This window comes from Trachemys scripta, chromosome 1, assembly GCF_013100865.1.
Source record: "Trachemys scripta elegans isolate TJP31775 chromosome 1, CAS_Tse_1.0, whole genome shotgun sequence".
In the NCBI taxonomy this organism is placed as follows: Eukaryota; Metazoa; Chordata; order Testudines; family Emydidae; genus Trachemys; species Trachemys scripta.
This window is the reverse complement of record NC_048298.1, coordinates 91,844,916-91,860,087: the sequence shown is the minus strand read 5'-3', so window position 1 is coordinate 91,860,087 and position 15,172 is coordinate 91,844,916. Positions and strand designations below refer to the sequence as shown.

The following is a 15,172-nucleotide window of genomic DNA, read 5'->3' as shown; positions in this document are numbered from 1 at the left end:
CAGGAGAAAGCACCTGGGCAGCAGAGCCACCACAGGACCGGGTACAGTCATTTCTTTCCTGTCACTTTTCCACGTAAGCAATTACCGCAGTTGCCACTGGGCACTTGGGGGTGGGATGAGAGATGGGTGGGGGCCTGGAAAGGGAGCTATCCAGGAGACAATTTCTGTTTAGATTTGGTCTCCATCATGAAAACAAATGGGACTTGCCCTGTTCTAAAATGAGAGGGGGCTAAAGGATCAGGAGAACATTTGCTGTGGTTCCCAAAGGGCTCCTGTATGAGTGCTTCCGATCTGGTAAGCTCCAGCCTTGGGAAGATCTCCAGTTGTCAGAGCCTGCTAGCACTGGCGTTAGCTGACTCCGAGCAAAACCCCTGCCATAGGGCACCCCTAGCTGAGAGGAAGATAGCCGTGTCAGTGCCAGCGTACGCAGAACAAGCCAGCTCTGTCTCATGGCCACAGAAAATGATGAGAAGCTGCCTGCCACTCAGGGGCCCCATTGTACCATGACACCAGCAGGGAGGGACTAAGCCTTGGGTGTGTGGGAGTGCTTTGAGCCCCCAAGCAAAGCTTTCACCATTTTTTGTCATCGAATCCAGTTTTATCCTCTCATATCCTGTATCTACGGATGCCCTTTTCTCCCCAGTAGCGGTAGTACACCCAGCCCTAGGCTTGCCCCTGCATCTGGTGCACTTGAGCGAACCTGCAGCAACTCTTCTGTTCCAGTCCTGGGTTCCAACACAGCTCTGCCAAATACTAATGTGCCCCATTCTTGATCTGCAGGTCCCTGCTACTCCAGACCTGCTCTCCCAATGCCCCTCCGTCCTGGTCTGCAGCTCTCCCTGCTATTCTAATCCAGCACCCAGACCTGCTCTCCTAGTGCCCCTCCGTCCTGGTCTGCAGCTCTCCCTGCTATTCTAATCCAGCACCCAGACCTGCTCTCCCAGTGCCCCTCCATCCTGGTCTGCAGCTCTCCCTGCTATTCTAATCCAGCACCCACATCAACCAGGAGTGTTGCTGAGCTGGTGCACACAGGTTGATGGTGGAAAGAGGAAGCAGACCAGTGAGGGGAGAGGAGAGAGGCAGTGCCCCTTTTGCTGCTGCCAAACTCTCCCCTCGTAACGAGATTCTTGTGCCTCCTTCCCCAAGTGGCCCAGTTTCCCTCTTTCCCCCTCAACTGCCAACCCCTCCCTAAGGGGTGAGCTCCCCCAGCCCCACACCACCCAGCTGTCAGACCTGCCCCAGTGAGAAAAGCTTGACTTTACTGCTGGCTGCCCAAACCTCCCCACTCCCTCTGCCACAGCTGCCTCCTCTGTGCCCTCCATCCTCCCGCTCCCCTTTAGCTGCCAAACCCTTTGTCTCCATCCAGGTCTTCCCCAACAGCTGCGCTGGTTCAAGACCCAACTGTGCAATTTCTGCAGCGGCTCTTGAGCAAGCAAGGGTTTGGAGAAATGAAATCTTGCAAACGAATAACGCCCCGTCGAGTGTGGGATTTGTGTTAGTACTGAATTCACTGCAAAGCTCTGCTTCTCACGGTTTCCTGGTGTATGTCACACTGCTGCAGACGCCACAGCTTCTCCCAGCGTTCCTGCCGCCCTGTGCCCCACAGAAATCAGAGGGTGCTGGCTGTTCAGCAGACTACACAAAGCCAAGGCCATGCATCCCCTGCTATTCTAGTCTAGGGCTCTCCACAGCTCTGCTGATGCACCTTAGTGCTGATCTGCCGCTCCCCCCTCCACACACACACACACACACACAGTCCAACCCCTCGCAACCCACACCAGTACCCCTTGCCCTGCAGCAACTGTATGCCTGACCTGCCGCTGTTTGCAATGCGCACACGTGCAGCCAGTGTATCTCGATCTGAATCTGCAGCTCCCCCCTGCTCTTCTAATTCTGCGCCGAGGAAGAGACAGTCAGATGTCCGTTAGCAGTGCGTTGGTGCTCTGCACTGGGCTAATGACCACCGAGCTCATTTCATTACTGATCCCAGTCCTCCCGAGCCCCATTACCTCTGCTCTACACAGAGAAGTACTGAGCTGCAGGCAAGCGTTTCACTGTAATTGGTATAGGGCAGAAGACACAGACCAAGCCCGAGGGGAGAGCAGGGCTTGAATCAAGGTAGCCGCGAAGGCTGCTGCAGGCCCGGCGATGAGAAGCACAGGGCTGCTTTGGGTTCGTTTGTTTGGGCTGTGTCGGGAAACGGAGCCGACCCTGTCCCCAGTCCTTCACAGCCGATAAATCGCTCAAACAACAGGCAGGCACAAGGACTCCCTGTGTAAACAGCTAACCACTGCCCTTCCTCCTGGCACTGGCCCCCTTGCCTCCCTCTGGCTGTCTCTCTTCTCCTCGTGCCCAGGTAAGGGACAGAGGGAGCAGAAGTGACCCCACTTCCGAGAGCCCGCGCCAGTGCCCAGTAAGCTTAATGGGAAGGCTCCCAGGATTGCAGTGAGCTATGGTTCAGGCCCATAGTACAGAACCCACCTCCTCCTGACCCAGCACTGCCCTGCTCTGCCACCACAGGGAACCCTCCAATAGCAGGGGTCGGGGACCTTGGTTTAACAGAGTAGCACAGCACTTACTTCCCTTTGGGATTAGCCTTGTTGGGGTAGCGCTGGGGACAAGCCAATGTCCCGAAGTGGGGATTCGAACCTATGACCCATAAGCAAAGGCCCAGCAGGCTGTGCCACGTAGCCAAGCAGCTGTAGACAGCAAAGGGATCAGTTTGGCTCCATTTTATATATTAAATTCCACAGACTCCTACAAGTTCTTATTCTGTATCTTTATTTCTGCACACACACAGCTGCACTTCCTTTTGGTAATAATCGTCACCAGCATTTCTGCACCACATTACCCCCATGGATCCCAAAGCCGTAGAATTATGAATCTAAACCTGAGATGACTATTGGTGCCCCCAGTTCCCATGGCACTCTTCCTGGCTTCATTCCCTTGGATATGGGAGGGGAGCCCAAGTTCTGGCTCCCCCTCTTCTGTAATTTTCTAGGGATCCCCAGCTTTCCACAGCCTCAGGACTTCCTCCAGGAGGATGCTGGATCCTGGCTGTAGTGGATGGAGAGATCAGAGGAGTATCTGTGATATCTTGCTGGTCCAGGTGGAGAGGAGAACATCTGGAGAGGACTCCCAGCTCTACCTGCAGTAGGGAATGTAGGTGGGATCATGCTGTCCTCCGCTCAGCTTCTCAAGCCTTGGCTGTGCAGGCAATTTCAAACTGCTGCAACATGATAGCAACCCCCTGAAGGAGCACCGAAGTGGCAATGCACCCGTGATCCCACCCCTCCAGTGGGGGAAGAGCCCCCTGCCCCTCATTGTCCTATTACCGACAGGAGCACTTGCAAGCAGACACTACTGGGTAGGGGATCTGCCTCCAGGTGCATTGCTGGAGAATCCTGCCCGTGTCTATGGCTGGGTCCTTGCTCATCCAGCAGTGCCAGACCAGGAGCTTGATGTGGGTGAACTGGGCAGGACGGCAGGTCATGCCAGGAGGCCAGGAGCAGCCAGTGTGGGAGGTGTCGCACTCTGTGTGGCGGACCCAACGTGGCCAGAAGACAGGCCCCAGATCCACCCAGGATGAGGTCAGGTGGCAGGTGGCGCTGTCTACCAGCCACCGACGGAGGCGGTGGGCGACAGCTTGGCTTAGGTTGCTGGCCATCCCCTCCTCAGGGGGCAGCAGGACAGGGAGCTCCACATTTTCAGCCTCCTGCAGCAGCTTCTTCCGGTAACGGCTGGTGCCATCGGCCAGGTCCTGGCTCAGGGTGCCCAGCTGCTCCAGACTGGTGTTGCGGCTTCGTGGATCCTGCGGGGACATCCAGAAGGGGTCGTATGAGGGGCCCAGCAGCTTCAACAACCGAGGGGCCCTGAGATGCTTGGGCTTGGGGGAGTAGTGGTAGTCATTTGGAGAGCGGGACAGGCTATATGGCCTCACGTGGGCAGATGGCTTGCTCCGGATGAGGTGGATGTCAGGATTGGGTGGGGTGGTCTCACCGATCTTCTCAGGCAGCAGAAGGTCCTCACTTAGAGGAAGGTCTCCCTCCTGGGAGAGGAGAGAGGCTCCAGAGGGAAGAGGCCCCTGGGCCCAGCTCCCCAGCAGCAGCAGGTAAATGAAACCTACTCTGGCCATCTCCATGATGGGTGCAGCTCCTTCGGGGCTCCCCTTGCGTGTGTCTTGCTGCAGGCTGGCACTCTGAGTTCCCTCCCTCTACCTCTCTGGTTATCAGTGGATCCCTTTGGCTGAGAGAAATCCTTCCCCTTTCCCCTAGTTACGGAGTCTGATACCAGACACTGCTGCTGTCACAGAGACACAACCAACTATTCACAGGGAGACACACACACAGAGAGAGAGAGAGAGAGAGAGAGAGAGAGAGTATGGATGAGTGGGTGTAGAGGCAGTGGGTGATGCCGAGTGCAGTGGGTACAGCTGCAGGAATATGAGTGGTGCCGGAGGGTCGGATTAGAGTGAGTTTTGCTGGTTGTAGAGCAACAGTACATGCTGCTGGGGTTGCATGGTGTTGTGGATGCTGCTGGGTCCCACAGGTGCTGCTGGCAGTCTAGAGAAGCTGCTTGGTGGGGGGTGGTAAGTGGGGATGTAAAGATGTTCCTGTGTGTTGGGGTGCAATATGTCCTGCTTGGCAAGGAGGGACAATGGATGTTGCTGGGAAAGTGGGGCTGTGGCAGGGTGGGGCTGAGGTTGTAGATGTGCTGCTGGTTGTAGTGGTGCGATGGGTGCTGCTGAGGGTGTAGGGAGATGCTGCTGGAGGCACCATTGTTGCTGGGTGTTGAGGGAAATCTCATGGCTAAGTCCTGTTGAGCAGAGTTACCGGAGCAGGCAGCATCAAGGGGTGTGTGAGTGTAAGACCACTAGCCATGCAGAGTGAATGTGAATGGCTGCTTGCCTCTGTGCAGGACTGATCCCAGCACTGCTTAATTTGTAATGAAAGAGGTGCCGGGGCTCAAGCAAATAGGTGCTGAAGATCAAGCAATTTTTTAATTTTAATAACTGACGCGGTAAGCCCAGAGGTGCCAGGGCTCAGCCCTGGCACAAATTAAGCACTGCATCCGGCCACCTGGGAAAGCTCACTCCTGAATGAAACTGCGCTGCATCCATTAGCCCAGCACTGAAGTATAGGCCTGGACCCGTGGAGAAGGGAGAGAAGTGGATGGGGGGGGGCAGGGAGGGTTAGTTGCTCATCCTCCCCAGCACGTGCCTCTCCCAGCAGCGATTGTTTGTTCCACAGTGGGATGGGAAGAAGCTGCGTTTGAGAGACTTTGGATCCATCTCATCTAAAATCCCTTGGGGAGCAGGGGAGCCAGGAACTCCCCACTTGACTGCGCCTTGACAGGGCCACATGCCTCCAAATGGCCTGTTCTCATGGCGTCAAGAGTACTGGGGTCAGCCAGACACACAGGCTTTGGGGCCCTTCATCTCCCTCCCTTGCTGCTTTAGAGTTAACCCTGTGCGTTTAACTAGCTCACCCAGCCGCAGGCCCCCGGGGGGCTGGAGTCCTTGCACACTCCATTCCCTCTGATGGGATATCACCATGGCTGAGCTGGGCTCATGGTGCCCTTTGCACTCTGGCCTGTGTGTTACTGTCACCGCAGGGACCACAACCGGCTCTGCCTGCAACCCCTCACTCCAGTCCCACCCCAACCACCTCCCCTCCCCAGGCGTCCCCCTGACGAAGGCACAGCCCCTCATCCACCACTAGCCCCTGTGTGTCTGGCTGCCTGCGGGGTGTCCCCCCCCCGCCCCGGTCTCTCATTGCCCCGTGCCCACAGGGGACTTCCAGCACCCTCTGCTGGGGAAGCTGAGGTGACACATGCTGCAGCTCTGTCCTCCCCAGGCGCCTGGGGCCGATTGGGGAGCTGGGCTGTGCCTGGGGCTCCTGGGTGCTGGCCAGGCTAATCATGAGCCTGGGGGCGCTCAGTCTCTGTACCCCAGGGTGGGGTGCAGGGCCCGGGGGTAGATCGGAGGGGAGGGGCTGGGCCGGGCCAGGTCAGTGGGTCTCCGCAGAGCTGCGGGCTCTGGGGGAATTTCTGCCCTGGCCCTTGTGAGCCACCAGCCTCCTGTGCCGAGGCAGCCTCCGGCCTTTGCATGGGGCGCTGGACACCTGGCGAGGCCGGGCGCGGAGGGGTTAACTCCGGCGCCAGCCTCCCGGCGAGCGGAGCAGCGCGGCGGGCTCCGCGGCGGAGCGCTGGGAAGGAGGGAGCCAGAGGGGGCCCCGCGCCACGTGGGAGAGGCGCAGCTCGGGCAAACTCCGGGTCCCTCTGGCCCGTGGGGAGGGAGCGGGATCGGGATCGCAGCGCCCCGGAGCGAGGCGCAGGTGAGTGGCCCGAGCCGGGCAGGGCTGGCGGAGGCAGCGCGGTCGCTCTCCCCTTACTCCTGCCCCGTCCGCGGGGCCTGGGGCCGGGGCGCCGCCAGCGAGAGAGAGCGCCCCGCTGCCAGAGCCCGGGGACTCGACGGGGAGAGCAACAGAGCCCGCCCGCTGCTGCCGTGCGGCTCCGGGGGAAGCTGGGGGGACAGGTGCGTGTGGGGCAGAGGGGATGCTGGGAGTGGGCAGCTGGGAAACAGGTGTCTGTGTGGGGCAGAGGGGATGCTGTGGGGGTTGGAGAGACAGGTGTCCGTGTGGGGCAGAGGGGATGCTGGGGGGGGGGGGGTGGGGGGGGTGTCTGTGTGGACAGGGCCGGCGCTTCCACTAGGGGACCCTAGGCGGTAGCCTAGGGTGGCAGGATTTGGGGGGTGGCATTTTGCCATCCTCTGCGGCAATTTGTCGGCGGGGGTCCTTCCGCTCCTCCGCGTCTTCGGGGCACTTCAGTGGCGGGTCCTTCACTCGCTCCGGGACCCGCCGCCGAAGCACCCCGAAGACGCAGAGTGGAAGGACCCCCCACCGCCAAATGCTCTGAGGAGGAGCGCTGCCGCCTAGGGCCACAAAAACCCTGGCGCTGCTCCTGTGTGTGGAGCAGAGGGGATGTTGGGAAGGGAGGGGGATTTGGGGGGACAGGTGTCTGTGTAGGGCAGAGGGGATACTGGGGGGAAGATCTATAGGAGCAGGTCTCTCTGTGTGGGCCAGAGGGGAATCTGGGAGGGAAAGCTGTGGGGACAGATTTCTCCATGTGGGGTAGAGGGGATTCTGAAGAGCTATGGGGACAGATCTCTCTGTGTGGGGCAGAGAAGATTCTGGGGAGAGAGATGTATGGGGACAGGTTTCTCCATGTGGTGCAAAGTTTACTCATGTGTCAGAGCTATGGGAACAGGTCTCTCCGCATGGGAAAGAGAGGACATTGGGCGGGAGAGCTGTGGAGACCAGAGGTACAGAGTCAGCCCCTCAAGAGCCAGGAGTGCAGAGACAACCTGCTCGAGTGAAGTTCTGTGAATGAGAGGGAAAGCCCTGGTCCCTGCTGGAGTAAGACAGAAGAGACTCTGGGGGCTCATTGCACCCATAAATAGTTGATCATCAGATGTTGCTCGGTAACAATGTCCTTCCCTTATGATTACTGATCAACCAATGACAATTTATTCTGCCGGTGTAATAATAAGAAGATAATCTAATATAGGATACGATGCTTGTGCCTCATTGGTGACGTGCGCTGTCACGCAGTGCTCTGCTTGAGGTCACTGTGTGTGCGAAGTCCTGGAATTAGCCAGAATACTCCAGTTCCCTGCTCATGTAGTTGAACTTAGCTTCTTAATGTTATTACTTTGTCTTACGGTAGTGCCTAGGAGCCAGCCGAGACCAGGACCCCATTCTGCTAGGTGCTAAATAAACACATAAAGAGACAGTGCCTGCCCCGGTAGCTCACAGTCTAAACTGACAGGCCAGACAAAGAGTGGGAGGAAGGGAAATGGGCGCAGAGTGGGACAGTGACTTGCTCAAGGTCACAGAGACAGGAGTAGAACCCAGGTCTCCTGATGCCCAGGCCTGGGCTGTGTCCACTGAACAAAACTGCCTCTGCTCACACAAAACTGGTCATTTTTCTAATTCATCCCTCGATCTCTTATTACTTCAAACATGGCAAGAGGCAGCCATCCCCTGGTGTGGGACACCGAGTGATCTCTAGACGCTGGCCCCACCACTTTTTAGAACAGTGGGAACGCTGGGTTGAAAGAGAGCGCTAACCCCTTTTTGGTGTGGGACAGAGCAGAGGGAGCCGGGCTGGAGGGCGCTGGGGCCAGGCATGCTGGTTTGCTCTTGTAAGGTAGGGCTGACTGTGTCCCTTCTAACTTAGATGGCAGAACCCCTCGGCCTAGGAGACCTCCCTGCTATCAGAGCTGGTTAGGTGATGCTGTGGGGATAGAAGGTGCAGGGGTCGCTTTCCCCACCCCCAAGGGCTGCCTCCTACTTCCCTGGGGGCCTCTGCTGAGCCCCTGTCAAAGGAAAGCTGAGATTAAAACTCACTAAAACAAGAAATCCCAAGAGGTTTAACGGCTTTGGGAATGTAATGGAGTAAAGAGGGTCAAGTGGTGCCTGGCAGAGGCTCCCCCAACAGAGGCCGGTGTCACCGTTGGTACTTGCACTCATGCAGCGTTGGCTGGTGCAGGAGGCTGTCTTGGATTTAGCACAGCTAGGGTCCCTGTGGTGACCTAAAGCCAAGCAAATCCTGACTGGCTGATCCCAATAGAAGTCCAGTCAATTATGTCACAGTTGATGAAGGGACTCTGCATCTCTTGATGTCATCGTTAAATCAGCTTATTGGATGTTGACGTCTAATGGGAGATTGGACCTCAGGGGCCACAAGGGCATCAGCGAAAGGACTTGTTCTTAGTTTAGCAGGGTGTCAAAGGCTATGACCCACCGCTGTGCTCTGATGTGACAGCAGGCCAGGGTTCGACTCCTAGCGCCCAGCAAACGTACTGCAGTCTCACCCCAAATGCCACTGCACCTCAGTCACCTCACTGGGGTTTCACTGTGCATGTGTTTGCTTTTGCTCTGGCCAGAACTGGCCCTTGGTTTTGTGGGGCTCTATGTGAAGTGACAGCTCCCGCCCCACTCAGGTTCAAGCCCCACCTCCCTATATCCACAACACCCCCAGTCTCCTCCTCCCTGCCTGTGACTCTCTCAGGCTGTAGCAAATCCCTCTGCCTCTGAGAGAGGCTCTGTGGCTCCTGGGGACCCTCCCTCATACGGGCCAGGAGATGGAGCCAAAGTACAGCTTTCTAAGCAGGGGTAGGAAGAGCTGTTATGAAATTCACCCCCTGCCAGAGCCCTTGGGCACCACACTCCAACGGGACCACAGACTGGGGACCAGGGATGGGGCCTGGTATGATGGGTTAGTGGGAGTGTGAAGTGAGACCTTGGAAGGACAGGGATCTATGCAGCTGCATAGGCCTAAAGCCACCACCGCTCCTTTATACCAGCATAGCTAAGATACACACTAGGGCCTCTCACTGGGAGACTCATGGGTTCGCCTTGCTAAGACACCACAAAGGGGCCACAAAGGTGGAGCTCCAGCTAGGTGGAGTCAATAGGAGCAGGGCTGACAGTAGCTGCTGTGTTCTCCACTGAGAGGTGTTCTTGTGCCGCTGACACCCAGCAGACACACTGGAGATGCACAGTAGACACAGAGGATCTGCTGTTTTTCTCTCTTCCCTCCCTTGCCAGGCCCACTGTCTGATGGGGAGATGCCAGAGAGCTGGAATGCCTCCTCCAACAGCCTGGAGGTGCGTGCTGCGGGCATCATCGTGCCGGTGGTCTTCTCCCTCATCTTCCTTCTGGGCACAGTGGGGAATGGGCTGGTGCTGGCCGTGCTGCTGCACAATGGCCAGGTGAAGTACAATACCACCAACTTGTTCATCCTCAACCTGGCCATGGCAGACCTCTGCTTCATCATCTGCTGCGTCCCCTTCCAAGCCACCATCTACACACTGGACGGGTGGCTCTTTGGCTCCTTTGCCTGCAAGGCTGTGCACTTCTTCATCTACCTCACTATGTACGCCAGCAGCTTCACCCTGGCAGCCGTCTCTGTTGACAGGTGAGCCTCCCCCACCCATCCCCACTCACGCTTTGGGTCTCTCACTTCAGTTCAAAAAACTGGATTGGCATGGCGAGGTAAGTGTAGGAGAAAGGCAGACCCCACCGGTATCTGTCAGGAGCAGGCACAACCCACCCAGGACAGGGTCACTCACTGTGTCTGGGGTTTGATCCCCTGTAGCCCCTTGTCACTGCTGTCCATTTCTGATCCAGTGGCAGGCTGTTGCACAGGGCCATGCATGTGCTCTTACCCTCAACCACAATCCTAGCAGATCCACCATGACCTATTCCACAGAGCTCCCTCATCTTCCATCTCCATCCCCTCCCTTGACTCATTCCACAGGTCTCCCTTCTCTGTCAACCCACAGATCTCCCCTCCCAACTCCCTCCATTCTCCCTTCCCCCCATAAACCTCTCTCGTTATCCCTCTCCCCCATTTCCCTTTCCTCTCTCCCTCCCTTCTCTGTTGCTCCTCACCTCCTCCTCCTCCTCTCTCTCAGCACCCAAAACAAGCTCTCCCACAGTCTGCTTACCCAGCCCTTTTTCTTCCTCGTTGGGGAGAGGTTGGTTTGTTCTTCCGTACAGGAGTGAATTGAGGCTGGATTTCTGCTCTCCAAACCCATCAGTCCCCCAGGCCCAGTGCAACAGGGTGTCAGTGAGGAAACTAGAATCTCTCCCGTGGCTGGCTTAGGAGGATCAAAGAGTCCATTGGGTGGAGGAGGGATTGGGGGGAAGAATGCTTGAGTGGTGGAAGAAAGAAAGATCAAATTGCCCAGGGGGTTCTGCTTAATCCTCCCTCCCAAGGGGTGGAGGAGTGAAGATGAGAGGCCTCACTGGAGACAGCACCTGGGAGGGGGCTGCATGGAATAGCAGGACAGTGACAGTGAAGTTCCTTTGCTTACTCATTTGTGTTGCTGTTTAACCCCTGCCTCACCCCATCCCTTCTGCAGGTACCTGGCCATTCGCTACCCACTGAAATCCCGGGATCTCCGGACCTCCTGGAATGCAGCGGTTGCCATCATAGTGATCTGGACCCTGTCACTGCTCTTTTCAGGGCCCTACCTCAGCTACTACCAGATTATCCACTACCACGGGGTGCCCATCTGTGTCCCCATTTGGGAGGACCAACGCCGGAAGATCCTGGACATCCTCACCTTTGTGTTTGGGTACCTCCTGCCCGTGGTTGTTGTGAGCTTGGCTTATGCCAGGACGATCAAGTTCCTGTGGACCTCCGTAGACCCCATCGAGAGAATCTCAGAGTCCCGTAAGGCCAAGTGCAAGGTTACCAAGATGATTGTGGCTGTGGCCATAATCTTCTGCCTCTGCTGGCTGCCCCACCACCTGGTCATCCTATGCTTTTGGTTTGGCTACTTCCCCTTCAACCGAGCCACCTATGCCTGCCGCCTGGCCTCCCACTGCCTGTCGTATGCCAACTCCTGCCTCAACCCCATCGTCTATGCCCTCATCTCTAAGCATTTCCGCAAGAAGTTCAAGCAAGTCTTCACTTGCCTCCTCTTTCAGAACAAGAGCCGGAAGAAGAAGAGATCTGGCAATAAAGTCCACGTTACCAATGTGGCCAACAATGCTGCAGGTGTGTATGGAGGTAACACCGAGGTCACCCAGATCCAGGAGGAAAATGCCAGGTGCTGCCAGGGCCCGCTGCGGAAAGGCGCTGAAGACACCCATCTCCCTGAGGCATGGACTCATCAGCTACAGGACGCCACTGTCTCTGCTCAGAGAGGACTGCTGGCTGAAGAAAGTTCTGTAACAACTGGCAACCCACTGGCTGTGACCTCACCAGGGAGACCTCAGGGCCTGCTGACCATCCACTGATAATATAAAGCAAGAGGAGAAATGCATAATCCAGTAAGGGAGTCACCCTTCCACCCCTGAGTATGCAAGCAGATGGAACGATGTAGCCACTGGGAAATTGCACTGCAGTGATGGCTAATCTTAACAGTGTCAGCTGTGGCTTCTTTATGATTGTTCCACCCCTACCCACTTGCCTGTACCATTCTTGTGGGAGCAGTGGAATCCATCAATGGAAATTCAGAAAGTAGGAGCATGCTAACATAAAAATGAGAGACATGGAGAACTAGACACAGCATGATCACTGGGGAAAGGACTGCACTCCCACTGCCTATATTGAAAATGTGTGGCGAGGAGAAGGGGGTGGAGTTTTACCACCATGTACGATATGACACCACACAATTAACTGTGTGATCCAGTGTAAGGCACTGCCCACATGTTGGGGTTCAAGGATCTGAACTTCCCTCTTGAGATTAGCCAGATTAACTAGCCCCTTGATAAGCCCTGTGTGTGTGTCTATTGCTCACAGTCACCCAGGGGGTATTCCCCCTACACATTTAGGCCTACATTTTCAACAGTGCCCACTAATTTTGCATGGCATCTTGGGTACTGGAAAATTGAGATGAGCAAAATTGACGTGCCCTGTTTGAAAACATAGGCTGTAGTGTGGGTATCAGAATGCTGGGGGGAGTGGTTGGAAGAATGTGTGTAGCTATGTGTGAAGAGAGTTTGTCATTTTGTTTGAACTAGGGATGGGAATAGGATCTCTGTGTGTGTATGTGAGAGTGGGGCAGTTCAAAACCTCCGTCACTGGAAAAACTGGGGCAATGTCTCTAACGTCCCAAGCAGCGGAATTCTGTTCCCCGCCTGTGTGTCTTCTCCTCTCTAGTAATTCCCAGCAGGTTTAGGCCGTGCTCCAGTGCTAATCCTCCACCCCCAGCTACTCCTCTCTGTATCAGAGGGGGCCTTGTTTGCAATCCTAGCCCCAAACCCCAATTGCAAGGAAGTCAGCAACTCATATTAATAGCTTATTATACTAATTTTACCACCATCACTATTATTAAAATGAGTATATAGCAAGTAAAAAATGGAAAACCTGGTATTATTACATCTCAGTGTCCCCTCCCACGCATGCTGATAGACTCATAGAAGCTCAAGATGGAAAAGCTCTGTTAGTTTATTAAGTCGGTCTCTTCCCTCCACCCTAGCAAAGCAGGATTATTCCCTACGGGACACTTCCTAGTGCTTTGTCCACTCTAGCTTTGCATGTCCCAAGCAACGGAGCTTCCACCACTTCTCGTGGGACTCTTCCTAAGACTAATACATCTTTCCATCAGTGTATCCTGATATTTGTCTTTTGTTCCTTTCCAAATTCATCCCATTATTCCTAGCTACACCCCTTTGTTCCACCCTAAATAATCCCTCTCCTTCCTTGGTGTTTACACCATTCAAATAGCTAAGAGTCTATTGTGTTCCGCTCCCCTGGATTGCTGTATAGCTAAGCTATATGTAATTTAATTATTTCAATATCCTCATATAAATCATTCCCTCCAGGCCTTCTCCGACCTGCATCCAATCTGTCAATATCTCACAGGCACTGTGAGTCCCAGAATTCAATGCAATGTTTCAGGTTGGATCTTGCGAGTGCCTGACATTTCAGATGTTTCTTTGGTGTAACTATAACTGTGATCAAATTTGTGGATGACACCACAATAGGAGTAGTCAACACCGGAGGACTTAACCAGGTTGCAAAGTCAGCTGGTGAGACGAGGCTACAGGCATCAAAGGGCGACTTGGTCCTGACCAGCCTCTGGGGAGAAGAAAGCAAGCAACTGCACCCATGGCAGCAAAGCAGGTTTAGTTTAATCTTTACTCCTCACTACTGTCCTAATGCTTCTTCATCTTCATGGAAATCTCGATTGGCTGCAAGGCGGCTATGGGAACAGGATTGGTTAGTGGGGTGGAATCATGGGGAAGATCTGGCTTAAGAAATGGGCCCCTTTGTTTGATAACCACTGGCACTGTATCCAAAGTTAGAGCTGTTCCATTGCATGAGTCCCCTGGCTTCAGGGCAGCCACCCTGGAACCCTCTCTTGTTCCTGCAACTGTTCCCCTGCATTCCCACCTAGTCCTGCAGTCTCAATGGAATGTTTCATTAAGGTAGCTGGACCACTCCCATTTATACAACACTGTCTAGCCCCTGACAAGAGAGTGGCTGACGTCCCCCGGTGCTGACCCCATGGGGGAGAACACACTGCGGGTGGGATGTAACCTGCAGGGTTTGGGGCAAAGGGGATTGTTGCTTTTGAGGAGCTGCTGGGATTTCTCTCCTGTGTGAGATTAATAAATCTTGGTGAGTTTCTTTGCCTGGTCTGTGTTCTTCCTTATTCTCCATGCTCCAGCCACAATCATTTAACACAACGGGGATTATTTCCCTATTTGGGACAGGGGGAAAGGAGCAATCAGGGATTATGTGAGCTCCCTGACCCTCTTTCTGATGAGACTGGATTACTAACTGGGGGTAAAAAACTGACCCAACACATACTGCATAATTATATGTAGGGGGCAGTTCTGAGCATTTCAGGAAGGAGCTGAAAGCATCACTGGAATTCAATAGGGAGTCATGAGAAAGAGAGATTCCAAGGCCAGAAGGGACCATTGTGATCATCTAGCTGATCTCCTGAATAACACAGTCCACAGAAATTCCCCAGAATAATTCCTCTAGAGCAGATCTTTTAGAAAAACAGCCAATCTTGATTTAAAAATTGTCACTGATGGAGAATCCACCATGACCCTTGGTAAATTGTTCCAATGATTAATTACTCTCACCATTAAAAAATTACACCTTATTTCCAGTCTGAATTTGTCTAGCTTCAACTTCCAGCCATTGGATCATGTTACACCTTTCTCTGCTTGACTGAAGAGCCCATTATCAAATATTTATTCCCCATGTAGGTAGTTATAGACTGACATCAAGTCACCCCTTAACCTTCCCTTTGTTAAGCTAAATAGATTGAGCTCCTTGAGTCTATCACTACAAGGCCTGTTTTCTAAATCTTTAATCATTCTTGTGGTTCTTTTCTGAACCCTCTCCAATGATCAACATCCTTCTTGACTTGTGGACCCAGAACTGGATACAGTATTCCAGCAGCAGTCACATATGTGCCAAATATAGAGGTAAAATAACATCTCTAACTCGAGACTCCCCTGTTTATGCATCTCAGGTTCGCATTAGCCCTCTTGGCCACAGCATCACACGGGGAGCTCGTGTTCAGCTGTTTATCCACCACAACCCCCAACTCTTTTTCAGTCACTGCTTCCCAGGATAGAGTCCCCCCATCCTGTAAGTATGGCCTGCATTCTTTGTTGTATACATGTACATT

General features: G+C 54.5%; 2 protein-coding genes across 3 annotated transcripts; one reads left to right on the top strand and one right to left on the bottom strand.

Annotated features, from left to right (window-relative positions):
- Window positions 1-2,775: 2,775 nt before the first annotated feature.
- On the bottom strand, window positions 2,776-4,168 carry LOC117880607 (noggin-like). Its single transcript, XM_034776923.1, has one exon. It carries the CDS (start codon window positions 4,139-4,141, stop codon window positions 3,332-3,334), a length of 810 nt encoding a protein of 269 aa, XP_034632814.1. The 5' UTR covers window positions 4,142-4,168; the 3' UTR covers window positions 2,776-3,331.
- A 1,902-nt stretch (window positions 4,169-6,070) lies between these two features.
- GALR3 (galanin receptor 3) lies at window positions 6,071-14,151 on the top strand. 2 transcript variants are annotated; one of them, XM_034776899.1, is made up of 3 exons: window positions 6,071-6,335; window positions 9,612-9,981; window positions 10,931-14,151. In XM_034776899.1, exons 1-3 carry the CDS (start codon window positions 6,107-6,109, stop codon window positions 11,811-11,813), a joined length of 1,482 nt encoding a protein of 493 aa, XP_034632790.1. In that variant the 5' UTR covers window positions 6,071-6,106; the 3' UTR covers window positions 11,814-14,151. The 2 variants fall into 2 exon arrangements, with proteins under 2 accessions (XP_034632790.1, XP_034632801.1); XM_034776910.1 differs by lacking the exon at window positions 6,071-6,335 and adding an exon at window positions 6,361-6,535.
- Window positions 14,152-15,172: the final 1,021 nt, after the last annotated feature.

What these genes read in the sequence shown, in the direction of transcription:
- LOC117880607 (XM_034776923.1), bottom strand. Translation starts at nt 4,141, where the DNA reads ATGGAGATGGCCAGAGTAGGTTTCATTTACCTGCTGCTGCTGGGGAGC.
- GALR3 (XM_034776899.1), top strand. Translation starts at nt 6,107, where the DNA reads ATGGGGCGCTGGACACCTGGCGAGGCCGGGCGCGGAGGGGTTAACTCC. An exon ending in CGCCCCGGAGCGAGGCGCAG is followed by an intron (nt 6,336 to 9,611) that starts GTGAGTGGCCCG and finishes CTCCCTTGCCAG; the next exon opens with GCCCACTGTCTGATGGGGAG. An exon ending in GCAGCCGTCTCTGTTGACAG is followed by an intron (nt 9,982 to 10,930) that starts GTGAGCCTCCCC and finishes TCCCTTCTGCAG; the next exon opens with GTACCTGGCCATTCGCTACC.